This window comes from Rhinoraja longicauda, chromosome 16, assembly GCF_053455715.1.
Source record: "Rhinoraja longicauda isolate Sanriku21f chromosome 16, sRhiLon1.1, whole genome shotgun sequence".
Classification (NCBI taxonomy): domain Eukaryota; kingdom Metazoa; phylum Chordata; class Chondrichthyes; order Rajiformes; family Arhynchobatidae; genus Rhinoraja; species Rhinoraja longicauda.
This window is the reverse complement of record NC_135968.1, coordinates 17,278,252-17,304,715: the sequence shown is the minus strand read 5'-3', so window position 1 is coordinate 17,304,715 and position 26,464 is coordinate 17,278,252. Positions and strand designations below refer to the sequence as shown.

The 26,464-nt window shown below is 47.4% G+C and overlaps 2 protein-coding genes across 3 annotated transcripts in view; one reads left to right on the top strand and one right to left on the bottom strand.

Annotated features, from left to right (window-relative positions):
- zfyve27 (zinc finger, FYVE domain containing 27) overlaps positions 1 to 26,464 on the top strand; it is a 100,474-nt gene that overhangs the window by 38,929 nt on the left and 35,081 nt on the right. Inside the window, exons 8-9 of one of the 2 annotated variants that reach the window (XM_078413307.1) lie at positions 598 to 618; positions 5,902 to 6,043. In XM_078413307.1, coding sequence (XP_078269433.1) covers positions 598 to 618; positions 5,902 to 6,043 — 163 coding nt within the window. The remainder of the gene's footprint in view (positions 1 to 597; positions 619 to 5,901; positions 6,044 to 26,464) is intronic. The other variant, XM_078413308.1, reaches the window with a different exon arrangement.
- On the bottom strand, positions 6,130 to 8,004 carry LOC144601210 (uncharacterized). The gene is made up of 3 exons (XM_078413189.1): positions 7,142 to 8,004; positions 6,633 to 6,870; positions 6,130 to 6,147 (listed from the first exon to the last, which is right to left on the bottom strand). The coding sequence occupies exons 1-3, from the start codon at positions 8,002 to 8,004 to the stop codon at positions 6,130 to 6,132; spliced, it is 1,119 nt and encodes a 372-aa protein (XP_078269315.1).

Here is a 26,464-nt window from a genome sequence, read left to right as displayed (position 1 = left end):
GTGCAATAAAAAGCTTTTGTTGAGTGTTAACCAGTCAGCAGAAAGACTATACATAATTACAATCGAGACATCTACAATGTACAGATACATTATAAAGGGAATAACGTTTAGTGCAAGATAAAGTCCCATTAAAGATAGTCTGAGGGGCTCCAATGAGGTAGATGGTGGGTCAGCCTGTTCTCTAGTTGGTGAGAGGATGGTTCAGCTACCCGATAACAGCTGGGAAGAAACTGTCTCTGAATCTGTAGGTGTGCATTTTCACACTTCTGCACCTCTTGCATGAGGGGAGAAGAGGGAGTGACTGGGGTGAGACTGGTCCTTGACTGCCCTTGCCGAGGCAGCGTGAAGTGTAAATGGAGATAATGGAAGGGAGGTTGGTTTGTGTAATAGTCTGGGCTGCGTCCACGATTCTCTGCAATTTCCTGCTGCTGTCATGCCTGGTGCTGTTCCCAAACCAGGCTGTAATACATCCCCAATAAAATGCTTTCAATGGCGCATTCTATAGAAGTTGGTCAGAACTTCTATATCATTCATTCTTTAATATTTAATGTTTCAAGTTGTTTCCTTTCTTTTCCTTCCTGCTGCTTATTTCAAAAGGAGCATCAGCTACTGGTTACGGTAAGTAGCATCACATTGAACATCCACAGGCTGACTCCACTGTAGTCGGTGAAAACAGATTTGCGTGTATTCTCAGCTACTGAAGAGCTGTCAGAGTACGTCTCTGTAACATCACAGTGGCGCAGCTGGCAGAGCCTCTGCCTCTCCTCTCAGCACCAGACGCCGGGGTTCGATCCCGATCTCGGGCGCTGCCCGCTAGTAGAGTTTGCACGTTCTCCCTGGGACAGCGTGGGTCCCCTCCGGGTGCTCCGGTTTTCTCCCACACTCCAAAGAAGCGAGCGTTTGTAGGTTGATTCGCCTCGGTAAATTCCTCCTGGTGTGCAGGGAATAGATGAGAAAGTGTGATGACATAATACCAATGTGAAGGGGTGATCGATGGTCGGCGTGGGCTGAAGTGCTGTATCTCTAAACTAAACTAAAGTATTCTCTGCATCAGTTGAATGATGTGGCGGAGGCATTTGTTTGGCTGAAAAATGAGGGGTTTATTTCTGTGTGAAGAATGGTGGTGAAAGGGGACGTGCGGATCCTGTCATTGCGGAATAATCATCTCCTTGTTTGAAGAACTATGTACAGTTCCATTAGAGAAATCGTATACTTTGCATCAGAATTACCAGCATCTTTCTGGTTAGGTCGTGCAGGCTTAAAGGTCACTCCCTTCCAGGAAGCTTTGGAGAGGGTGCTGAGGAGGTTTACCAGAATGCTGCCCGGATTAGAGAGTATTGGCTACAAGGAGAGTTTGGACAAATTTGGGATTGTTTTCCCTGGAAGCACCAGAGGCTGAATGGGGAGCTTATGGAAGTATTTATATAATTTAAAGGAGATGTGCCGGGCAAGTTTGGGTTTTTTTGCACAGAAGGCGGTGAGTGCCTGGAACGTGCTGCCGGGGATGGTGGTGGGAGTAGAGACAATAGCAGTGTTTTAGAGGCTTTTAGATGGGCACATCGATATGGAGGGAATGGATTGATGTGGATTATGTATCGACAGATAAGAGTTGGACTTGCCATCAGGTTCCGCACAGACATTGTGGGCCAAAGGGTCTGTTCTTGTGCCGCACTGTTCCATGTGCTCAGAAGTGGTTAACGCACCGTCTTGGAGTTTTTCTGCAAAGTTTCCACCGACTGTTGGCCAGTTTCTTGCCTTGAGAACCTTGTGGATGCACTTCATGGAGTTACACCTGGAGGAAGAAATTGCAGATGCTAGTTTAAAACTGAAGATAGACACAAAATGCTAGAGTAACTCAGCGGGTCAGGCAGCATCTCCGGAGAAAAAGAATACGTGACTTTTCGGGTCGGATCCCTTATTCGGACGGAAGTCGTTCTTCAGTCTGAAGATGGAGTTACATATACTTATCATTCCAATGTAGCGTTTCAAACTACTTTTCAAATAATTTATTTTCAGTGCAGTTCAGGTTAGTAGGGAATTCCAATCCATTGATGTTTTGAGTATCTCAAATCTAATTAAAGGATTAAAATTTATATACATAAGGATTTAGAAGCACTCCAGCCCCTGAGATACCTAGTGGTCCCTCACCTTAACCACTCTCGAGGACTGCTGGGTACCACGGGGCTTGAGTGCTGCTTAGATATGAGTGACGACCTTTTGCTTTGATAATTAAATATATACATTTTTTTTTAAAGATTGGCTTCTCCTTAGAATACTGTTTCAGCTGTCATTTTGTGTTTGCAAAATAAAAGTGTAGTCCCACCAATGACTACATAAGTTTCTAAATCATTGGAATAGAATTGGGCCTGTCGGCCCATTGAGTCTACTCCGGCATTCAATCATGACTGATCTATCTTTCCCGCTTAACTGCATTCTCCTACCTTCTCCCCACACCCCTTTACACCCTTACTAATTAAGAATCTGTCAATCTGCGGTTTAAAAATACCCAATGACTTGGCCTCCACAGCCGTCCGTGGCAAAGAAATCCACAGATTCACCACCCTCTGACTGAAGAAATTCCTCCTCATTTCCTTTCTAATGGTACGTCCTTGCACAAGTGCAACGTGACATTCCAAATCCTGTATTCAGTGTAATAAAAAGGAACTGCAGATGCTGGTTTATACCAAAGATAAAGACAAAGTGCTGGAGTAACTCAGTGGGTCAGGCAGCATCTCTGGAGAACATGGATAGGGGACGTTTCAGGTCATGACCCTTCTTTAGACTGAAGAGTTCAGACTCAGTCTGAAGAAGGGTCCTGACCCGAAACGTCACCTATACATGTTCTCCAGAGATGCTGACCGACCCGCTGAGTTACCCCAGCATTATGTGTCTATCTCCGGCATTCAGTGCCCTGACCGACGAAGGCAAGCATGCCCAATGCTTTCCTCACCACTCTGTCTACCCTGTGTTACCACTTTTAGAGAAAATGAGTCAGAGTTGAATTCGGTTTTTTTCTCTGTTCGATGAAACCGCGGTGAATGGAAGGCATTTTGGTGTACACTGTGATCGCTTGTCTGACCCGGGTTGGGAGGGGGAACGAGGGCTCCCAGTCGCACGACAAAATGTCCGCAGTCCCGTAACAAATGCCGCGGTTAGTCGAAATGGTGCTAGAGTTGGTCTCACTGACAGGCATGTGCAAGTACTTAACCGAGCCACATGTCTGAATCGCTCTGTGATTCACATTGTGGTTTGCAGTCTGCCGAAGTTCTTAAAAGCTTGCAATACGGGTTCGCTAGTGGTTTTCTCAGAGCCCATCCAAATAAAACCCTTCGGATTTTAAGTTTGGATAGTTTGTTTTTATAATGAATTGCTGCTATATTAAATAACAAAGCACACGGGGATCGGCGCTGGGAGCCTTGCTGTTTGTTATATACATTAGCTGCACAGATGTGAATGTTGGAGGAATGATTAGTACGTTTGCAGATAAAACAAAAATTGGTGGTACTGTTAATAGTGAAGAGGGGAGGTGAATTCTGCTTGGGTAACTTACAACCCAACATATGAACAAACTGGAGGAACAGCACTTCATATTCCGCTTTGGTAGCTTACTTTGGTTCAGCCACATTTGGAACATTGCATGCAGTTCTGGTCGCCCCATTACAGGAAGGATGTGGAGGCTTTGGAGAGGGTGCAGAGGAGGTTTAACAGAATGATGCCTGGATTAGGGGATATTAGCTACAGGGAGAGGTTAGACAGACTTGGGTTGTTTATTGTGGAATGCCAGAGGTTGAGGAGAGAACTGATAGAAGTGTATATAATTAGAAGAGGCATAGATAGGGTAGGCAGTCAGAACCTTTTTCCAGGATGGAAAAATAGAGTGCCTGGAACACGCTGCCAGGGATGCTGGTAGAGGCAGATATGATGGTGACATTTCAGAGGCTTTTGGACAGGCACATGGATATGCAAGGAATGGAGGATTATGGATTATGTGCAGATAGATCAGAGATGGTCTTGGCATCATGTTCAGCACAGATATTGTAAGCTGAAGGGCCTGTTCTCATGTTGTACTGTTGTATGTTCTAACCCAACGCAGACATAAGCAACTGCAAATGCTGATATCTTGAGTACAATACAAAGTGCTGGAGTAACCCAATAGATCAGGCAACATCTCATGGATACGCGACGTTTCGGGTTGGAGCCTTTGCTAACACTGAGTCAACTCAGATCCATCGCTGCTCCCACCCTATGGAACTCACTACCCCAAACCGTTAGAGACTCCTCCACACTCACCACATTCAAAACATCGCTGAAGTCTCACCTGTTCAGTACTGCCTTCAACCACTGAAGGTCACCTCACCTTCTGTCTCCTTTCTCTGTTCGTTTACTTATTTACTTATTTATCTATTTATTCATTTCCCTATGTTCTCGAAATCTCTGTAAAGCGTCTTTGAGTATATGAAAAGAGCTATATAAATAAAATGCATTATTATTATTATTAACAGTAACAGTTAAGGAATACACAGTAAACTGATGACAATTTATCCTTGTCTTTACTTTTATTTATAATGAATGTTCTGTTGCTATCCACTTTGCTGTTGTAACACTGTAAATTTCCCCAGTGTGGAACAAATTAAGGAATATATTATTATTATTATTATTATTATTATTATTATTATTATTATTATTATTATTATTATTATTATTATTATTATTATATGGGTTCGCTAGCAGTTTTCTCAGAGCCCATCTCACCACTGTCTTGACTCACAGTTGGAGTTCCTCCAACAGTCTGCAATCTGGCAAGTTGGTGTCGTTGGACGGCAACTCTCCCCCCTACCACAATAATTCTGAAGGAGGGTCCTGAAATGTCACCCACCCACATTCTCCACAGATGCTGCCTGGCCCACTGAGTTACTCCAGAACTTTGTGTCTTTTATTATAAACCAGCATTTGCAGTTTTTTTCAAAAGCTTTTCACGGTACCTCGGTATACCTGATAAGAATAAACCACTGAGGACTCTGAGGATGTTTCTACTAGTGGCACAGTCGTGGGCCACAGGGCACAGTCTCAGAATAAAAGGATGTTCCTCGAGAAAGGAGATGAGGAGGAATTTCTTTAGCCAGAGGGTGGTGAATCTGTGGATATTTTTAAGGCAGAGATTGACATATTCTTGATTAGATTTTTTAGATATAGATTTAGAGATACAGTGCGGAAACAGGCCCTTCGGCCCACCGAGTCCGCGCCGCCCAGCGATCCCCGCACATTAACACTATCCTACACACACTAGGGACAATTTTTACATTTTACTCAGTCAATTAACCTACATACCTGCACGTCTTTGGAGTGTGGGAGGAAACCGAAGATCTCGGAGAAAACCCACGCAGGTCACGGGGAGAACGTACAAACTCCGTACAGTACAGCACCCGTAGTCAGGATCGAACCTGAGTCTCCAGCGCTGCATTCGCTGTAAGGCAGCAACTCTACCGCTGCGCCACCGTGCCGGTACGGGTTTCTGGGGTTATGGGGAGAAGGCAGGAGAATGGGGTCGAGAAGGAAAGCTAGATCAGCCATGACAGAATGACGGAGTAGACTTGATGGGCCGAATGGCATAATTTTACTCCTATAACTTATGAACACGAACGTATGAATTCATTGCCACGGACAGCGCTGGAGGCCAAGCCGTTGGGTATTTTTAAAGCGGAGATTGATAGGTTCTTAATTAGTAAGGGCGTCAAAGGTTACGGGGAGAAGGCAGGAGAATGGGGTTGAGGGGTTAAAAGAGGTCAGCCGTGATTGAATGGCGGTGTAGACTAGAAGCGGTGACTGGCATAATTTTGCTCCCGTGTCTTATGATTCCTGTGACTCTGCCAGTTGTCTTTACTTTGGATTTTGTCTTTACAGGAGGATGACGATGCTGTGCAGTGCAGTGGGGACTACGATCTCAGCTTGCAAGACAACGGCTTCTTCAAAAATGAGCCGATCAGGAGTAAAGTCTCCAAGCTAACCGAGAAACTGAGGAAACGCTATCCCACCAACAACTACGGTGAGCAGAGGCCTCCCAGCTTCCTTTATTTCCTGGCTATGTGGGTTATATCAAATATTCCCAGTGTGATTTAAGGCTGGAAATGTTTATGCATCGTGAACGATCTTCTGAGCAATTGCTTGTGGAAAATTGAAATAAAACAATTTCCTCTTCCTCAAACATTTTTCGCTCTCCATCAATATCCTCTCCTTCTCTTGCCCTCGCCTGCTGCCTTCTCTGTGTGTCTCTCAACATTTTGCCCTCTCGCAAAATCTCTCTCGCTGACCTCTCTCTGTCTCTCTCTAATCCTGATTGGCTTCCTTTTGCCCTCTCACTCTCTGCGTCTCTTTTGCACTCTTTCTGAAACTCTGTGCCCTCTGTGCCCTCTCTCTGTGCCCTCTCTCTGTGCCCTCTCTCTGTGCCCTCTCTCTGTGCCCTCTCTCTGTGCCCTCTCTCTGTGCTCTCTCTCTGTGCCCTCTCTCTGTGCCCTCTCTCTGTGCCCTCTCTCTGTGCCCTCTCTCTGTGCCCTCTCTCCCTGTGCCTCTCTCTCCGTGCCCTCTCTCTGTGCCCTCTCTCTCCGTGCCTCTCTCTCTGTGCACTCTCTCCGTGCCTCTCCCTGTGCCCTCTCTCCCTGTGCCCTCTCTCCCTGTGCTCTCTCTCCCTGTGCCCTCTCTCCCTGTGCCCTCTCTCCCTGTGCCCTCTCTCCCTGTGCCCTCTCTCCCTGTGCCCTCTCTCCCTGTGCCCTCTCTCCCTGTGCCCTCTCTCCCTGTGCCCTCTTTCCCTGTGCCCTCTCCCTGTGCCCTCTCTCCCTGTGCCCTCTCTCCCTGTGCCCTCTCTCCCTGTGCCCTCTCTCCCTGTGCCCTCTCTCCCTGTGCCCTCTCTCCCTGTGCCCTCTCTCCCTGTGCCCTCTCTCCCTGTGCCCTCTCTCCCTGTGCCCTCTCTCCGTGCCCTCTCTCTCCGTGCCCTCTCTCTCCGTGCCTCTCTCTGTGCCCCTCCCTGTGCCCTCTCTCCCTGTGCCCTCTCTCCCTGTGCCCTCTCTCCCTGTGCCCTCTCTCCCTGTGCCCTCTCTCCCTGTGCCCTCTCTCCCTGTGCCCTCTCTCCGTGCCTCCCTCCCTGTGCCCCCTCTCCCGTGCCCTCTCTCTCCGTGCCTCTCTCTCCTGTGCCCTCTCTCCCTGTGCCCTCTCTCCCTGTGCCCTCTCTCCCTGTGCCCTCTCCCCCTGTGGCCTCTCCCCCTGTGGCCTCTCTCCCTGTGGCCTCTCTCCCTGTGGCCTCTCTCCCTGTGGCCTCTCTCCCTGTGGCCTCTCTCCCTGTGGCCTCTCTCCCTGTGGCCTCTCTCCCTGTGGCCTCTCTCCCTGTGGCCTCTCTCCCTGTGGCCTCTCTCCCTGTGGCCTCTCTCCCTGTGGCCTCTCTCCCTGTGCCCTCTCCCCCTGTGCCCTCTCCCCCTGTGCCCTCTCCCCCTGTGCCCTCTCCCCCTGTGCCCTCTCCCCCTGTGCCCTCTCCCCCTGTGCCCTCTCCCCCTGTGCCCTCTCTCCCTGTGCCCTCTCTCCCTGTGCCCTCTCTCCCTGTGCCCTCTCTCCCTGTGCCCTCTCTCCCTGTGCCCTCTCTCCCTGTGCCCTCTCTCCCTGTGCCCTCTCTCCCTGTGCCCTCTCTCCCTGTGCCCTCTCTCCCTGTGCCCTCTCTCCCTGTGCCCTCTCTCCCTGTGCCCTCTCCCCCTGTGCCCTCTCCCCCTGTGCCCTCTCCCCCTGTGCCCTCTCTCCCTGTGCCCTCTCTCCCTGTGCCCTCTCTCCCTGTGCCCTCTCTCCTGTGCCCTCTCTCCCTGTGCCCTCTCTACCTGTGCCCTCTCTCCTTTGCACATCTCTCTGAATCACTCCATCTTGCCCACTCTTTCTGTGGCAATGTTTATATTTTGGCCTTAAGTATTCAATAAAACCAGCCATACCTGCTTTAGTGGCGGTAACACGTCTTCCTTGTGCTTTAGACATGCCGGTATGAGAGTTTAGAACGTGGCATTTTTCTGTTGTGTCTGGAACGTAGATACAGAAGGCCAGGCTCTCTTCTTAATGGTGCTGTTGCACCTGAGAGGTTTCCAGTGAATCTCGCCAAGCCCTGGGAAACGGTGTCGCAATGTGAAATGCAGGAGCCCCTTCATCTGCTCATTGCTCCTGATCAGTGCACCCCACTGAATCTTTGGACTCGATCACCCCTTACACTAGCACTATCGTACACACAATTTACAATTTTACAGAAGCCAACCAAACTGCAAACCTGTACGTCTTTGGGATGTGGGAGGAAACCGGAGCATCCGGAGAAAACCCACGCAGTCACAGGGAGAACGTACAATCTCCGTACAGACAGCACCTGTGGTCAGGATCAAACCCTGAATCTCTGGCTCTGTAAGGCACCGACTCTACCACTGTGCCGCCACAAATCCTGGCAGTGATTGTCTCCTCCGTTTGATCAGACTTCAGAATCATGCCACACGGAAACAAGCCCTTTGGCCCAATTTAGCCATGCCGACCAGATTGCCCCTCCGAATCTAGTCCCATTTAGAGTCATAGAGTGACACAGTGTGGAAACAGGCCCTTCGGCCCAACTTGCCCTCAACAGCCAACATGTCCCAGCTACACTAATCCCACCTACCTGCACTTGGTCCATATACCTCCAAACTTGTCCTATCCATGTACCTGTCTAACTGTTTCTTAAACTTTGGGATAGTCCCAGCCTCAACAACCTCTTCTGGCAGCTGGTTCCATACACCCACCACCCTTTGTGTTAAAACATTTCCCCTCAGATTCCTGTTAAATCTTTCCCCCTTCACCTTGAACCTATGTCTTCTGGCCCTCGATTTCCCTACTCTGGGCAAGAGACTCTGTGCATCTACCCGATCTATTCCTCTCATGATCTTATACACCTCTATAAGATCACCCCTCATCCTCCTGTGCTCCAAGGAATAGAGCCTCTCCCTATAGCTCACACCCTCTAGTCCTGGCAACATCCTCGTAAATCTTCTCTGTACCCTATTTGCCCGCGTTCGTCCCATATTCCTCTAAACCTTTCCTATCTATCTATCCGACCAAATGTCTTTTAAATATTATTTTTAGAACTGTCTCAACTACCTCCTCTGGCAGTTTGTTCCATTTACCCACCACCTTCTATGTGGAAAAAGTTGCCCCTCAGGTTCCTAGTAATTCTTTCCCCTCACACCTTAAACCTTTGCCCTTTAGTTTTTTGATTTGTCCTGACCTGGGTAAAAGACTCTGTGCATTCACCCTATCTATCCCCCTCAGGATTTTATATACTTCCATAAGATCACCCCTCAGCCTCCTGTGCTTAAGAAAGAAGGTCCTAGCCTACCCAACCTCTCCCAATAGCTCAAGCCTTCAGATTACCTCCATTCCTAAGCCCTGATGCAATGTTTGATCGACACCAGGTCCCTGAATGCCAAGTACTGATTTTCTGCCATCTTGTGTGAACATTCCAGTTACAATGAAAAAACGACGTGTATCTGAGACCCCATCTCACCTTCCCAAGTGCAGTTGAGTTGTGTATGCTGAGAGTTCTGAGGTTTAAGTAATGTGTGTTGGTTTTGGATATGACTCGAAGTCCCAGCTGTGGGAAGGCAGCAATGTAAGCGTTCTGCAAAATTTAACTTCGTTTTAATAACCTCTTGGTTGAAAACCAGAGAGATTGCACAGGCTGTTCTTTTATTTTTACAACTCCCAGGCTCGTCTTCCCAATAGATTTGCTAAATGGTTTCCATGATAGAGGTTCCTGTCTTGCCTTTTGGCACGGACATCAAAAATGTTATCACATTACACTCCAATTCAAGAGGAATCTTTAACATGAGTCCTCCTTTTAAATGTATTAAGTAGCAGCAAGGGCTGCTGGAATGAAGCCATGCTGTTGATGTAGGAAAGTGCTTTAATCTGTACATAAATCCCTCAGTGACAAGGAAATACTTGCTGGACATCATTAATGGAGCATTGTTTTTCCTGTTGCTGATTATGTTCATGAGGTTTTGAGTGTTCGTAGAGATAGCTTTGCTCTGCATCTATCTCTGTTCTGGACGTGTACGATGAGACAGTGTAGAGAAAGTTTTCCTTTGTGCCTACCCCTAAGCTTATCCTAGAAATGTTTAGGTTTAATATTGTCATGTGTAACCGAGGTACAGTGAAAAGCTGCGTTTGGTTTAGAGATACAGCATGGAAACAGGCCCTTCGGCCCACTGTGTCCACGCTGACCATCAATCACCCATACACTAGTTCTCTCCTACATCCAAAGCCAATTTGTCTTTAGAATGTGGGAGGAAACCAGAGCACCCGGAGAAAACCCACGCGGTCACAGGGAGAACGTACAAACTCCGTACAGACAGCACTGGTAGTCAGGATCAAACCAGGGTCAAATACAATCAAGTCAAACTTGCCTACAATTGGTATGAGCAAAGGAGAAGATACAGAGTGCTGAATATAGTTCTCAGTATTGTAGCGCATCAGTTCCAGAGACAAAGTCCAATGTCCGCAATGGGGTAGAGGTGAGTCGGACAGCACCCTAGCTTATGGAATGGCCGTTCAGAAGCCTGATAACAGAGGGGAAGAAGCTGTTCCTGAGTCTGGTTTCAAGCTTCTGCTGGATGGAAACAGGGAGAGGGAGGAATGACCGGGGTCACAAGTCTGTGTGTAAAGGGAGCTGCTTGTAACCCTTGCCGGGTTATTTGATAGGGCAATGCAGAGGGTAGGTTTTCCTTCCTTGCGAATGTTTGACGTTGAGATGTGGCGCAGGAAGTTAAATCATCCTGAGTTTTAGCTGGCATGGAAGGGAATAGTGTGGGACAAAAGAGTCAGAATCCAAATGTATAGAAAGGAACTGCAGATGCCGGTTTATACCAAAGATAGACACAGAATGCTAGTGTAATTCAGCGGGTCAGGCAGCATCTCTAGAGAAAAAGAACGGTAATGTTTCAGGTCGAAACCTTTCTTCAGGCTGAAAGTAGAAGTGGGTGGGGGAAGGAATAAACTGGAGGCGAGAAAAGGCCACAACAAATCAGGGCCAGCAACACAACAGATGACCTCAGGAAGGGTGGAGCCCCTGGTGGCTCATTGTTGGCTGGGGAAGGTGTGATCACAGAAGGGAAGCTGTGGGAGAGGGTGTTGCAGACCTCCTGTCGGTGGGAGAACTTCTTTAAAGTAGGCTTACCTTGAGGAGCTTTTGCAGTGGAGCAGAGTCGTTCAGCATGGAAACAGGCCTGTCGGCCCAACTTGCCCACGCCAACTAATGTGCCCCATCTACACTAGTTCTATCTACCTGCGTTTAGCCCATATCTCTCTAAACCTTTCCTATCCATGGACTTATCCAAATGTATTTTAAACATTGTGATAGTAAACCGCCTCAAGTACCTCCTCCGGCAGCCCATTCCATATACCCATCACCCTTTGTGTAAAAAAAGTTGCCCCTCAGGTTTCTGGGAATCTGAAAGTATGCCTTTTCACACTTCAGATTCAGGGACAGTTTCTTTCCAGCTGTTATCAGGAAACCGAACCATCCTATCACCAACTAGAGAGCGGTCCTGAGCTACTATCTACCTCATTGGAGACCATCAGACTATCTTTAATCAGACTTTACAGGACTTTATCTTGCACTAAACATTATTCCCTTTATCCTGTCCCTGTACGCTGTGTGCCGGATTGACTGTAATCATGTATAGTCTTTCCGCTGACTGGATAGCACGCAATTAAAAAAGCTTTTCACTGTACCTCGGTACCCATGACAATAAACTAAACTATTAAATCTTTCCTCCCTCTGCTTAAATTTCCCCCCTCACCTTAAATTAACCCCCCTCATCTTAAAATTATTAACATTTTGTGCAGTTATCCTTAACTGCACTTTCTTTGCACTGAAATCAGGGATTTTTTTAATCAGTTGGGAGTATCCGTGTAGGGTATGAATGTAGACGAGCTCCTCTTCTGCAAGAGGAAGTAGTTGGGGTACTCTGATGGGAAACCAAACCTACTTAAAACACGGAGCGCAAAACGCTTGTTTTGGAGAGATACGGCAAAAGGAATTTGTACTGTTCAGATTCGGTGCAAGAAAACAGACCATGGATGCTTCTATGTAAGAAAGAACTGCAGATGCTGGTTTACACCGAGGATAGACACAAAATGCTGAAGCAAGTCAGCGGGACAGGCAGCATCTCTGGAGAGAAGGATGCTTATACCTATGCAGCTACTTCACAGCAGTGGAAATTTATCGTAGTTATAAACAGAGATCCCAGGAGAAAGATGAAGCATGTGGTATTGATTTGTTATTGTCAAGTGTACTGAGGAGATACAGTGAAAAGCTTTTGTTTGCGTGTTATCCAGTCAAATTGAATCATACTATACAAGAGTACAATCAAGCCATAGACAAATACTCCATGTAGTGCAAAGAGAAAAATACCAGCATGAGAATATAGAATTATAGCATTACAGTGTTACAATTGCAGAGGACAAGTCCAAGGTCCACAATTAGATGGGTTGAAAGATCAGGATTACATGCTAGCCGCTTGGAGGACTGTTCAGTAGTCTGATAATAGCAGGGAAGAGGCTGTTCCGGAATCTGGTAGTACATGCTTTCAAGCCTTTGTATCTTCCCCACAGAAGAGGGGGGGAGGGAGGGAGGGGGGAATTATTGGGGTGAAAAAGATCCTTAATTATGTTAGCTGAATTCCCAATGCAGTCAGGTGTAGATAGAGTCATTGGTGAAGTGGTTGGTCTGTGTGATGGACTGGGCTGCATCCACAATTCTCTGTGGTCTTGGGCAGAGCTGCTCCCAAACCAACCTGTGATTCATCCTGATAGTATGCTTTCTATGGTGCAGTTGTAGAAGTTGTTAAGAGTTGTTGGTGACCTATCAAACTCCCTTAGTGTTCTGAGGAAGTAGGGACATGATGTGCTTTTTAGCCTCAATGTGGATGAATTGTTGGTGATATTTATGCCTAGGAACATGAAGCTTTTGACCATCACCACTTCAGCACCTTAGATGCTGATTGATGCATATACTTCACCTTGCTTTGTGAAATTAATAACTAGCTCCTTCATCTTGGTGACAGGTAGAGGTTTTACTCTTGATACTAAGCCATCTATCTCCTTCCTGTACTCACTCTCGTAATTGTTCGGGATCTGGCTCATTACATTGGTGTCCGCAAACTTGTCAATGGAGTTAGAGAAGAATCTGCCACAGTCGTGAGTGTATAGGCAGTATAGAATGGGGCTGAGAAGGCATCTTTGTGGGGTACAGGAGTTGAGAATTGTTGTGGAGGTTATTTTGTCATCTATCCTCGCTGATTGGGGTCTATGGGTCAGGAACTCGAAGCTCCAGTGGCAGAAGGGGGTGCTGAATCCTTGTTCCAGGAGTTTGGCGATGGGTTTGGATGGGATTATGGTGTTGAAGATGGTGCTTTCATCAATAAATAAGAGGCTGACATAAGTGCCAGTGATATCCACATGTTCCAGTGATAAGTGTACAGCCAGAGAGCTGGTGTCTGCCGTATGTCTATTGCAACAGTTGCACTGCATTGTTAAACTGCAATGGACCTAGGCTGTCTGGAAGACTGGAGTTACAGTGCATTGTGACCAGCTTCTCGAATTGGCTAGGTAAAGGTAAAGGGTTAATCTGCGGGGATCGCTGGGCGGCACGGACTTGGTGGGCCGAAAAGGCCTGTTTCCGGCTGTATATATATGATATGATATGATATGATAGTGTATGTCAGATCCAATGTGTGATTAACAAAAGAGGTCAAATACAATATTAAATCAAAATCCAAAGTGGCAAATGCTAGTGGTAGATCAAAAACGTTTTTCAGGAACCAGAAGCAAGAGACTAAAAGGCCAATAAGGACAGAGAATATTTTGAGAGAAAGCAATATCAAATCAAACGGCAAGAGTTTCTGTTGCACGAAACAAAAGCTTTTCATTTAACCTCGATACATGTGACAATAAATTAAACTCAAACTCAAATTGTTGATGAATAGAAAGGACGAGGGATAGCTAAGATGAGTGTGGGAACATTGGATGATGAGACTGGAGATTTAATAATGAATGTATGGCAATACATTGGGCGGCACGGTAGCGCAGCGGTAGAGTTGCTGCTTTACAGCGAATGCAGCGCCGTCGACTCAGGTTCGATCCTGACTACGGGTGCTGCACTGTAAGGAGTTTGTACGTTCTCCCCGTGACCTGCGTGGGTTTTCTCCGAGATCTTCGGTTTCCTCCCACACTCCAAAGACGTACAGGTATGTAGGTTAATTGGCTGGGTAAATGTAAAAATTGTCCCTAGTGGGTGTAGGATAGTGTTAATGTACGGGGATCACTGGGCGGCACGGACTTGGAGGGCCGAAAAGGCCTGTTTCCGGCTGTATATATATGATGATATGATGATATGAATGGATGATGTTTTGGGTCGAGACCCTTCTTCAGACTCTCCTTATGTTTTCACTATGCCAAACCTGTCACTGAATTAGTCGTTCGGTCAAGAGTCAAGAGTTTTTAATTGTCATATGTACTGACAATGGAACAATGAAATTCTTACTTGCAGTTGCATAACAGACCTGTAAATGCAATACATGTATAATAAACAAATTCATTCAATAAATTAATAATCGCACAGCTAGTGCAAAAAAAAACCCTTAAGTCCTCAGTGCAATCAAGGGCAAAACATCGAGGTTCTTAGTTCAGGTCAGTGTGCAGAGTTCAATGATGATGGTTGCTAGTTCAGAAGCTGTTCTTGAACCTGGAGGTCACGGTTTTCAGGCTCCTGTACCTTCTTCCAGATGGTAGCAGTGAGATGAGACCGTGGCCAGGGTGGTGTGGGTCTTCGATGATGCTAGCTGTCTTTTTCAGGCAGCACCTCCTGGAGATAGATCCTTTCGATGGTGGGAAGGTCAGTACCCATGATGGGCCGGGCAGTGTCCACCTCTCTCTGTAGTCTCCTTTGTTCCTGGGCGTTCGAGTTACTGAACCAGGCCGTGATTTATTCACAAAATGCTGGAGTAACTCAGCAGGTCAAGCAGCATCTCAGGAGCGAAGGAATGGGTGACGTTTCGGGTCGAGACCCTTCTTCAGACTGATGTCAGGGGGGCGGGACAAAGGAAGGATATAGGTGGAGACAGGAAGATAGAGGGAGAACTGGGAAGGGGGAGGGGAAGAGAGGGACAGAGGAACTATATATAGTTGGAGAGGTCAATGTTCATACCGCTGGGCTGCAAGCTGCCCAAGCGAAATATGAGGTGCTGTTCCTCCAATTTCCGGTGGGCCTCACTATGGCACTGGAGGAGGCCCATGACAGAAAGGCCAGACTGGGAGTGGGAGGGAGAGTTGAAGTGCTCAGCCACCGGGAGATCAGGTTGGTTAAGGCGGACTGAGTGAAGGTGTTGAGCGAAACGATCGCCGAGCCTGCGTATGGTTTCGCTGATGTAAAGATGTTGACATCTAGAGCAGCGGATACAATAGATTAGGTTGGAGGAGGTGCAGGTGAACCTCTGTCTCACCTGGAAAGACTGGTTGGGTCCTTGGATGGAGTTGAGGGGGGAGGTAAAGGGGCAGGTGTTGCATCTCCTGCGGTTGCTGGGGAAAGTGCCCGGGGATGGTGTGGTTAGGGCAGGAAGGGACGAGTGGACCAGGGAGTTACGGAGGGAACGGTCTCTGCGAAACGCAGAAAGGGGAGGGGATGGGAAGATGTGGCCAGCGGTGGGGTCCCATTGGAGGTGACGGATATGTTGGAGGATGATTTGTTGGATACGCTGGCTGATGGGGTGGAAGGTGAGAACGAGGGGGATTCTGTCCTTGTTACGAATGGGGGGAGGGGGAGCAAGAGCGGAGCTGCGGGATATGGAAGAGGCCCTAGTGAGAGCCTCATCTATAATGGAAGAGGGGAAGCCCCGTTTCCTGAAAAATGAGGACATCTCTGATGCCCTAGTGTGGAACACCTCATCCCAGGCGTAGACGGAGAATTTGTCTACTTTGAACCAGGCCGTGATGTTCGCCGACATCTGCATCTTTCATTGCTGGATCTCTAAAGGCATTTGCCAATTAACCTCAGTCGAGCTGTCCACAGTGTACAGATGCAGTATAAAGGGAGTAATGTTTGGTGCTCCAATGAGGTAGATGGTAGCTCAGGACTGCTCTCTAGTTGTTGATCGGATGGTTCAGTTTCCTGAGGAAAGGGGGTGAGAAGGTTTGGGAGGAATTCCGGAACCGGGGGCCAAACAGTTTGGTTTTAGTTTTTAGAGAAACAGCACAGAATCAGGCCCTTCGGCCAATTGTGTCCATGCTGACCATCGATCACCCGTTCACACTTTTTCTACGTTATCTCACTTTCGCATCCTCTCCCTACGCGATAGGGGCAATTTACAGAAGGTCCATTAACCTTCAAACCCGCACATCTTTAGGATGTGGGAGGAAACCGGAGCACCCGGAGGAAACCCGTGCAGTTGAAAGCCCGGTCGCCAGCAGTGCAGGGATTAACATCAGGGATAAGGCCAGATGTTCACCAACATCTGCATCTTGCATTGCTCGATCTCTGAAGGAATTGCCAATTAACCTCAATCCCGGCTCATTCCCCATGGCTTGATCTTTTCTTAAATGAAGATCTAAATCCCTTTTGAAGGTTTCTATTGAACTTGCTTCCCCCTCACTCTCATGCTCTGCATTCCAGACCACAGCAGCTTTGTAATGGATTTGCCAGAACTCTGTGCCACTGGGGACGCTGCGCTCATTTGCAGAGCCCACCTCCGTCAACTCAGGCCCCTTTAGATCTCCCACCGGGCTGCCCAGCGTAAATAGCTGCACTATATTTGGCCTGCTTGGGCCAAAGGAGTGACACGGAGAAGGCTGTGTCACACGAGAGTTCTGGGAAAGAGAAAATTGGTGTGGTGTAACATGGCCCCTCTTCCCTTGCATTGGAAACTTGAATCTACGCTTCTGAATTTGAAGGCTCTGATTACTCTGGTCTTTATGACTTTTGGCTCCAAGGCAAGTGAGAGTTCTTGGGGAAGAGGTGGGGTGTGGGGCAGAGGTAGTTGTGTTTTTTTTTCCTCTCTCTCAAAAACTTCGACTGATTCTCTTACACAGCTGCTTCTGTCTTAGTGCACTTGGTAACTAGTCGACCTTGTCCTGAGTATTGTGTTACAGTTGGGTTTGTCGAGAGGTCTTATTGCAAATTGGATTTAACTCTAATCACAACCATTGGCCATCTTGACCTTTCCTCTCGCTTCCCCGCCTGTGGACGGCTCAAGATGCTTCTGACGAGTAATTAATTCACGTTAAGTGCTGTGCAAAGGACTCGGGTTACCACTCCTCTGCCCTTTACCGCTCACTGGACTTGCATCTCACTTAACTAAGCAGTTTGACCCTTGATCTTTGCTTTGTGTTGGTCAAGGCACAGTCAAAGCCTAGCCCGTCCTGAGGGGAGAGAATGTGCCTGTGCGACACGACAAACTAATTAGCCGCACATTAGCCAGAGCTGGCGTTTATGGAGATCTCTTTGTTCTTCCAGTTCTGGCCTCCTGCCCAGCTCCTAATTATAAGCTCCACTATCAGTGACTGTGCCTTCTGCTATCCGGGCCTGAGCTCTGAAATGTTTTCCCGAAACATCTCTACCACTTTTTCCTCCTTAAAACCTACCTCGGTAACCAAGCTTATGGTTCCCTGAAGATGAGCACAAAATGCTGGAGTGACTCAGGCAGCATCTCTGGAGGAAAGGAATAGGTGATGTTTCATATCCCTTTTCTCCGGGTCTGAAGAAGGGTCTCGACTCAAAATGTCACCTATTCCTTTTCTCCTGAGATGCTGCCTGACCCGCTGAGTAACTCCAGTTTTTTGTGACTATTTTCGGTGTCTGCAGCACCTGCAGTTCCTTCCCATACATTATGGTTCTGTGGCCCATACTTGGCTTTCGGCAAATTCTGCCCGACTTGCTGGATGTTTCCAGCATTGTCTGAACTTGATCTGGTTTTTTTCCCTTCCTTTAGTTCTCAGCATTATAGTGCACCAGTTCCAGAGACAAAATCCAATGTCCACAATGAGGTAGAGGCGAATCTCTTAGTACCCTAGCTAATGGAAGGACTGTTCAGAAGCCTGGTAACAGAGGGGAAGAAGCTGTTCCTGAGTCTGATGGTGCACGCTTTCAAGCTTCTGTACCGTTTACCCAACAGGGGCAGAATGGTAGAGCTGATGCCTTACAGCACCAAGACCCGGGTTAGATCCTGATGACGGGTCCTATCTGTACGGAGTTTGTACGTTCTCCCTGTGACTGCGTCAGTTTTCTCCGGGTTCTCTGGTTTCCTCCCACATTTCAAAGACGTACATGTCTGTAGGCTAATTGTCTTTGGCAAAATTGTAAATTGTTCCCAATGTGTAGGATAGTATTAGTGTACAGGGTATCGCTGGCTGGCGTGGACTAGGTGGGCCGAAGGGCCTGTTTCCACCCTGTACCTTTAAAGCCAAAAGGAGCAGGGATAAGAAGGAATGACCGGGACAAATGGGACATACAAGTATAAGAAAATAACTGCAGATGCTGGTACAAATCAAAGGTATTTATTCACAAAATGCTGGAGTAACTCAGCAGATCAGGCAGCATCTCAGGAGAGAAGGAATGGGTGACGTTTCGGGTCGAGACCCTTCTTCAGATTGATCAAGTGGGACAAGTCTTTGCTTGTGTTGGCAGCTTTTCCGAGGCAGTGTAAAATGTAGATGGTGTCAATGGAGGGGAATGTGACGGACTGGGCCACATTCACAACTCTCTGCAATTGTTTTGCCACCTTGGGCAGAGTACACCAAGTTGTGAATGACAGGATGCTTTCTATGGTGCGTAAGTAGACGTTAGTAAGCGTCATTTGAGACATGCTAAACTTCCTTGGTAAAAAAAACTCTTGGTCTTTTAGAGCTATAAACGTCTCGCTTAGACATTCTATTAATTATTTCCAAACATTACATTACTGTCTCTGCATTTCCACTGATTATTGACTTTGGTGCTCATGTGACTATTTCCCTATTTAAAAACAAATTAACCGGCAACTTCTTAATTGCTATCACATTGTTGCTGGGGAAATCCAGAGCACTCTGACTGTGGAAAGCATGCAAGCATTCCTCCATCCCCCAATTCCAGCCAAAACAAACCATCAGGAGTCATTCTGCAGGTAACCAGGAATTTTAATCCGTTTCTCTCTGGAAGCCTTTCAGTTAACAATCACCAGGCGCTTAAAACCCGCTTCACTGGGGAGCACACTCTCATTAGGGCTTAATTGTGGTGAAGATAAACATTCCAATAGATCCTGCACTCAACCCACACTCTGGGAAAATCAGCAAAGTCATGCCCTGAAAGCAAGAATCTGCAGGTGCTGGAAATCGAGAATAAAGGCAGTGTTTTAATGTCAGACAATGGGATGTTCACTGACGCTCGCACAATGTTCAACACCCCATTTAGTTAAGTTTAGCGATACAGAGTGGAAACAGGCCCTTCAGCCCACCGAGTCTGTGCTGACCAACGATCACCCGTTCACTAATCCAAAGCTGCACTTTTAGGGACAATTTACAGAAGCCAATAAACCTACAAACCTGCATGTTTTGGAGTGTGGGAGGAAACCGGAGCGCCCGGGGTAAACCCACGCAGTCACAGGGAGAACGTGTAAACTTCACACAGACAGCACCTGTGGTCAGGATGGAACCCGGGTCTGTGGTGCTGTGAGGCAGCGGCTCTGTGCTCCCCACCCCACACCCCAAGGCTGCCATGTTCTGTGTTTATCTCCGTTTGTTTTGAGCGTGCGTGCACTCAGCCGGTGTGGTAAATGCACGCCAGTGACCCGAGCGAATGCCTTTCGTCCTGCGAACCGTGAGAATTGTCTCTGCTTCTAACCTTCTGACTTACGCCGAGCTTGTTCCGTCTCCAGTAAGTTACTGGGCATGAGTCCATTGCAAATAAACTTTATGGGTTTAACTAGGATATCCTATGCCAACAACTCTCTGGGTAAATGTTACCTCCTGAAAGGAGACTGTGTTTGTGTGTGTGAAAGCCGTTTGATTCTCGGGATCATCACAGGAAGGGCAGAGGGTCGACCCTGGACCCAGCCCGTACGAATCCTGATCGACTAATCCAGTTTCACAAAATAATTTGAAACATTCGGCAATGGCGGAGTGCCTGCTGCTGAGACAGTTAATTCAGTGTGTCAGGGAGAACCTGAGAATGAGGTGAGGGCCTTAGTTTTAAGAGGGAATTACTGAGCGATAAGGAAGCCAAGCATTTCCAGATAAAAATACTAAAAAAGCAATAATTCCCTTTATTTTAAGACCAGTACTCAGTCTCCTTTTAATCTTTAGCATATAAATTTCAATATATTCTAATTCCTAACATCCTGCCTGGCTTTAACAGTGGAGCCGACCATGTCATGCTGACCCAGGCTGTGTCAGTTCACTGGGTCGGGAGAGATGTGACTGCTTCATGACCTTGACTGCACGGGACTTTCATGATCATGCTCCTTTCTCTTCCCCCACCTTTGTTCCTCCACAGACTTCCCTCAGCTCATGCATTCCTCTCCCTCTTCATAAGTGATAGGTGCAGAATTAGGCCATTTGGCCCATCGAGTGACAATAATAATAATAAGTGATGCTGGCTGACCCGCTGTGTTACTCCAGCACTTTGTGTCTTTCAACTATCACTTGCTTGGCTTGTCCAGCCCACCCCACCCCACCTCTCTCCCAGCTCCCCCCCCCCCCCCCCCCCCCCCCCCCCCCCCACCCCCCACACAATCCCAACCCAAAACGTCACTCAGCCATATTCTCCAGAGATGCTGCGTTTGGCCCATATCCCTCTATTTTTTTTCATACCGGTCCAAGCGTCTTTCAAATGCTGTTATTGTACCTGTTTGATCTACATCCTCTGGCAGCTCTTCCAGATATCCACCACCCTCTGAGTGAGAAAAAGTTGCTTCTCAGGTTTGTATTAAACCTTTCTCCTCTCACTTTGAACCTATGGTTTTTGATCCCCAACCCTGGGTAAAAGACACTCTCCATTCATCCCATCTATTCCCCTCATGATTTTGTACACCTGTATGAGACCACCCCTCAGCCTCCTGCACTGCAAGGAATAAAATCCTAGCCTGCCTAACCTGTCCATGTAGCTCGGTCTCTTGAGTCCTAGAAACATAAATCTGGTCTGTGCACTTTCCAGCTTAGTGGCATCTTTCCTATGACAGGCTGACCAAAACTGAGCATGGTCTGAATGGAGGGACTATCATATGTTGAAAGACTGGAGCGACTAGGCTTGTATACACTGGAATTTAGACGGATGAGAGGAGATCTTATCGAAACGTATAAGACTATTAAGGGGTTGGACACGTTAGAGGCAGGAAACATGTTCCCAATGTTGGGGGAGTCCAGAACAAGGGGCCACAGTTTAAGAATAAGGGGTAGGCCATTTAGAACTGAGATGAGGAAAAACTTTTTCAGTCAGAGTTGTGAATCTGTGGAATTCTCTGCCTCAGAAGGCAGTGGAGGCCAATTCTCTGAATGCATTCAAGAGAGAGCTGGATAGAGCTCTTAAGGATAGCGGAGTCAGAGGGTATGGGGAGAAGGCAGGAACGGGGTACTGATTGAGAATGATCAGCCATGATCACATTGAATGGCGGTGCTGGCTCGAAGGGCCGAATGGCCTCCTCCTGCACCTATTGTCTATTGTCTATTGTCTATTGCACCCTCCTGCACCTATTGTCTATTGTTGTCTATCCATGTTATCCAGAGATGCTGTCTCACCCGCTACAGCACTTTGTGTCCTTTTTTTGTATTAACCCGCATCTGCAGTTCCTTATTTCTACTGCACTCCAAGTGCAGCCTTGCCTGTTTCCTGTACAACTGTGACATAACGTCCCAACTGCTATACTCAATGTCCTGGCTGATGAAGGCCAGTGTTCAGGGAAGATTCTCTCTTTGCCAAGTGGCCAATCATCCTGAAAATCATCCTGCTTAAAATCCCATTTCCATCTGTGAGCTCAGGTCAGGCACCGAGTCTGTGGCTTCCCGTTTGGCTCCAAAACAAAATTCTGCAAATTCCGAAATAAGACATAGAATGCTGTTTACGAGAGGGGAAACATCGCAGGTCCATGAACTTTCAACATTGACCTAAAGCATTAATCTTGATTCTGTGGATAGAATGTTGCACAGGTGAATCCCCCCCCCCCCCCCCCCTCCCATCCCCAAGTCCCACATTTCCCTCATCGCAACTCATTCCTCCATCCCTCTTTGCCACGTGGCAAAGTGCCCTTTCACTCATATCCCTCCCTCCGGCTTTACATTTCACCCCTCCTCTTCTCTTCTTATCTGACACTCTTTTGCCTCCTTTCTGGTTACTCGACCAATCTGCCAATTAAATCCCTCCCCTTCCCTCACCTGTACCCACCTATCACTGGGTGGCACAGTGGTGCAGCTGGTAGAGCCACTGCCTCAGCGCCAGAGACCCAGGTTCAATCCTGACTTTGGATGCTGTCTGCATGGAGTTTGCAATTCTCCCTGTAACCTCGTGTGTATCAGTTTCCTCCCACATCCCAAAGACATGGGGGTTTGTGGGTTAATTGGTCTTCACAAGTTGCCTCTTGGTAACATGAGAAAGAACATTTGTAGGAATGGAAGAACGGATTGAAGAACAGAATTTGCAGGGAGACGTGGTTGGCAAGACTCCACAGATGCTGACTGACCTGCTGCGTTTAGACTTTAGAGATACAGAGTGGTAACAGGTCCTTCAGACCACCAGGTCGGCATCGAGCAACGACCACACAGTACACTAGCACTATCCTGCACACGAAGGACAATTTACAATTTCACCAAAGCCAATTAACCTACAAACCTTTACTACTTTGGGATGTGAGAGGAAACCGGAGCTCCCAGAGAAAACCCACGCAGTCACAGGGAGAACGTGCAAACTCCGTGCAGACAGCACCCGTAGTCAGAATCAAACCTGGGTCTCTGGCGCTGTGAGGCAGCGACTCTACCGCTGCACCGCCTCCATGACTTTGTGTTTTGCTCAAACATATCTGCGTATTGACCCCAGGGTGTATGAACATCTTTGCAGGTAGATACAAGGCAAAGTTTGGTGTTGAATAGAACAGCAGCAGGGCAGGTGTGAGGTGCGATCACAACGAGATCTGGGTGTCCTAGTGCATCAGTCACTGAAAGGAAGCATGCAGGTACAGCAGGCAGTGAAGAAAGCCAATGGAATGTTGGCCTTCGTAACAAGAGGAGTTGAGTATAGGAGCAAAGAGGTCCTTCTGCAGTTGTACCGGGCCCTGGTGAGACCGCACCTGGAGTACTGTGTGCAGTTTTGGTCTCCAAATTTGAGGAAGGATATTTTTGCTATTGAGGGCGTGCAGCGTAGGTTCACTAGGTTGATTCCCGGAATGGCGGGACTGTCGTATGTTGAAAGGCTGGAGCAATTAGGCTTGTATACACTGGAATTTAGAAGGATGAGGGGGGATCTTATTGAAACATATAAGATAATTAGGGGATTGGACACATTAGAGGCAGGAAACATGTTCCCAATGTTGGGGGAGTCCAGAACAAGGGGCCACAGTTTAAGAATAAGGGGTAGGCCATTTAGAACGGAGATGAAGAACTTTTTCAGTCAGAGAGTGGTGAAGGTGTGGAATTCTCTGCCTCAGAAGGCAGTGGAGGCCAGTTCGTTGGATGGTTTCAAGAGAGAGCTGGATAGAGCTCTTAAGGATAGCGGAGTGAGGGGGTATGGGGAGAAGGCAGGAACGGGGTACTGATTGAGAGTGATCAGCCATGATCGCATTGAATGGCGGTGCTGGCTCGAATGGCTGAATGGCCTACTCCTGCACCTATTGTCTATTGTCTATTGTCTATTGCACCCTCCTGGCATATGTGCAGAAGCAGACTCTTTATCATTAAGGCTTCCGAATCGGACAAGGGCAGCCAAAAATATATTAGGAAGCAGTTTGTTTTTATTGCCCTATAAATCTAATTTTCACTGGGGTTATTGGAAGCATATGGGTTGCTTTAATACCTGGTAGGCTGCACTGTCTCCCCGAGATGTTATCCACTGCTGTAAAAGTGAGGATGGATACCTTCCCCTGAGCTTCACAACTTTGCTTATTTTAATCTCATTCCGCATCAGTATTACAAATATTTAAAGAATTAGCCGGCGTTACCGGCAACGGGGCAACTAAAGCAGTTTTGGGAATTTCAACACAATCGCAAGGCTTGGTTTGTGTGTGCCTGGAGGTCACAGTAGAAGCAGGCTTCCTGAAATAAAAGCAGGAAACGTACTCAGGTTAGTGAGAGTGGCGCAGTGGTCGAGTTGCTGTCTTAGACAATAGACAATGGACAATAGGTGCAGGAGGAGGCCATTCGGCCCTTCGAGCCAGCACCGCCATTCAATGTGATCATGGCTGATCATTCTCAATCAGTACCCCGTTCCTGCCTTCTCCCCATACCCCCTGACTCCGCTATCCTTAAGAGCTCTATCCAGCTCTCTTGAATGCATTCAGAGAATTGGCCTCCACTGCCTTCTGAGGCAGAGAATTCCACAGATTTACAACTCTGACTGAAAAAGTTTTTCCTCATCTCAGTTCTAAATGGCCTACCCCTTATTCTTAAACTGTGGCCCCTTGTTCTGGACTCCCCCAACATTGGGAACATGTTTCCTGCCTCTAACGTGTCCAACCCCTTAATAATCTTATACGTTTCGATAAGATTTCCTCTCATCCTTCTAAATTCCAGTGTATACAAGCCTAGTCGCTCCAGTCTTTCAACATATGAAAGTCCCGCCATTCTGGGAATATAGCGCCAGAGACACGGGTTTGATCTTGACTACGGGTGCTGTGTGTACGGAGTTTGTACGTTCTCCCTGTGACCGCGTTGGTTTTCTCCAGGTGCCCCGGTTTCCTCCTGCATTCCAAAGACATTCAGGTTTGTAGGTTAATTAGCTTCAGTAAAATTATAGATTGACCCTAGTGTGTTGGATAGTGTTAGTGTATGGGGTGTTCGCTGGTCGGTGTGGACTTGGTGGGCCGATGGGCCTGTTTCCACGCTAAAGTATCTCTAAAGTCAGGTATCGGTCGGAAGAGAATCGGTCCTGCCCGACTTCCCATTCCTCGTATATCTCTGATAATCTGGCACTCTGGAGCCAGACTGTCAAATTTCCCACACTGTTGGATGTTATTTCAATAAATCGCAGAGAATTGTGGATTTCAGCCCAATCCATCTCACAGACCAGCCTTCACCTCCCCATCATCGACTCCATCTACACGTCATGCTGCCTCTGGAAAGCAGCCAACTTAACCAAGGACCAGACACAAGGAACTATGATGATTTTTAAAAAGGACACAAATTGCTGCAGTAACTGGGCGGGTCAGGCAGCATCTCTGGCGGATATGGACAGACGACGTTTTGGGTCGGGACCCTACCTCGGAGTGATTGTGGAGGGAGAGGGAAAGAAACCAGAAAGAGAGGAGGGGCAGGACAAAGCCTGGCAGGTAATGGGAGAGGGGTTTTTGATAGGCACGTGGTTGGAAGGAATGGACGGAAAAGGTGTGAGACAGAAGGATCGAAGATGTACCCAATTCACAACTCTTCATTCATTTCGAACCTAGGTACAATGAAAACCTTTTAGTTGCGTGCCAACCAGTCAGCAGAAAGACTATACATGATTACAATCAAGCTGTCCACAGTGTAAACAGAATAACGTTTAGTGCAAGATAAAGTCCGATTAAAGATAATATGAGGATCTCCAATGAGGTAGATAGTAGCTCAGGACCGCTCTCTAGTTGGTGATAGGATGGTTCAGTTGTCTGATAACAGCTGGGAGGAAACTGTCCCTGAATCTAGAGGTGTGCCTTTTCACACTTCTGTACCTCTTGCCTGATGGGGGAGGGGAGAAGAGGGAGTGACTCGGGTTAGATTGGTCCTTGATTATGCTGGTGGCCTTGCCGAGGCAGCGTGAGGTGTAGATGGAGTCAATGGGAGGAAAAAAGGGGGAGGTTGGTGTGTTTGTGGGTTAGTTATCTAAAATTGGAGAATTCAGTGTTTATACTATTGGGCTATAAGCTACCCATAATATGAGGTCCTAGTCCTGAAGTTTATGTGCGAACCATTCACACCCCGGTCGTTCCCTCTTCTCCCTTCGGGCTGAAGATACAAAAGTTTGAAAGCGTGTACCACTGGTGCTTCATCCCCACTGTTAATCAGTCTTTTGAATGGACTTCACTTAAACAATCAATGTAGATTTTAGATTTAGATTTAGAGATACAGCGCAGAAACAGGCCCTTCGGCCCACCGGGTCCGCGTCGCCCAGCGATCTCCGCACATTAACACTATCCTACACCCACTAGGGACAATTTTTTTTATTTTTACATTTGCCCAGCCAATTAACCTACAAACCTGTACGTCTTTGGAGTGTGGGAGGAAA

Excerpts from the sequence above, each read along its gene's own strand:
- LOC144601210 (XM_078413189.1), bottom strand. The coding sequence starts at position 8,004 with ATGTCTAAAGCACAAGGAAGACGTGTTACCGCCACTAAAGCAGGTATG. Across the intron at positions 6,871-7,141 it reads GAGAGGGCACGGGAGAGGGG|AGGGCACAGGGAGAGAGGGC; the intron begins GCACAGGGAGGG and ends GCACAGGGAGAG.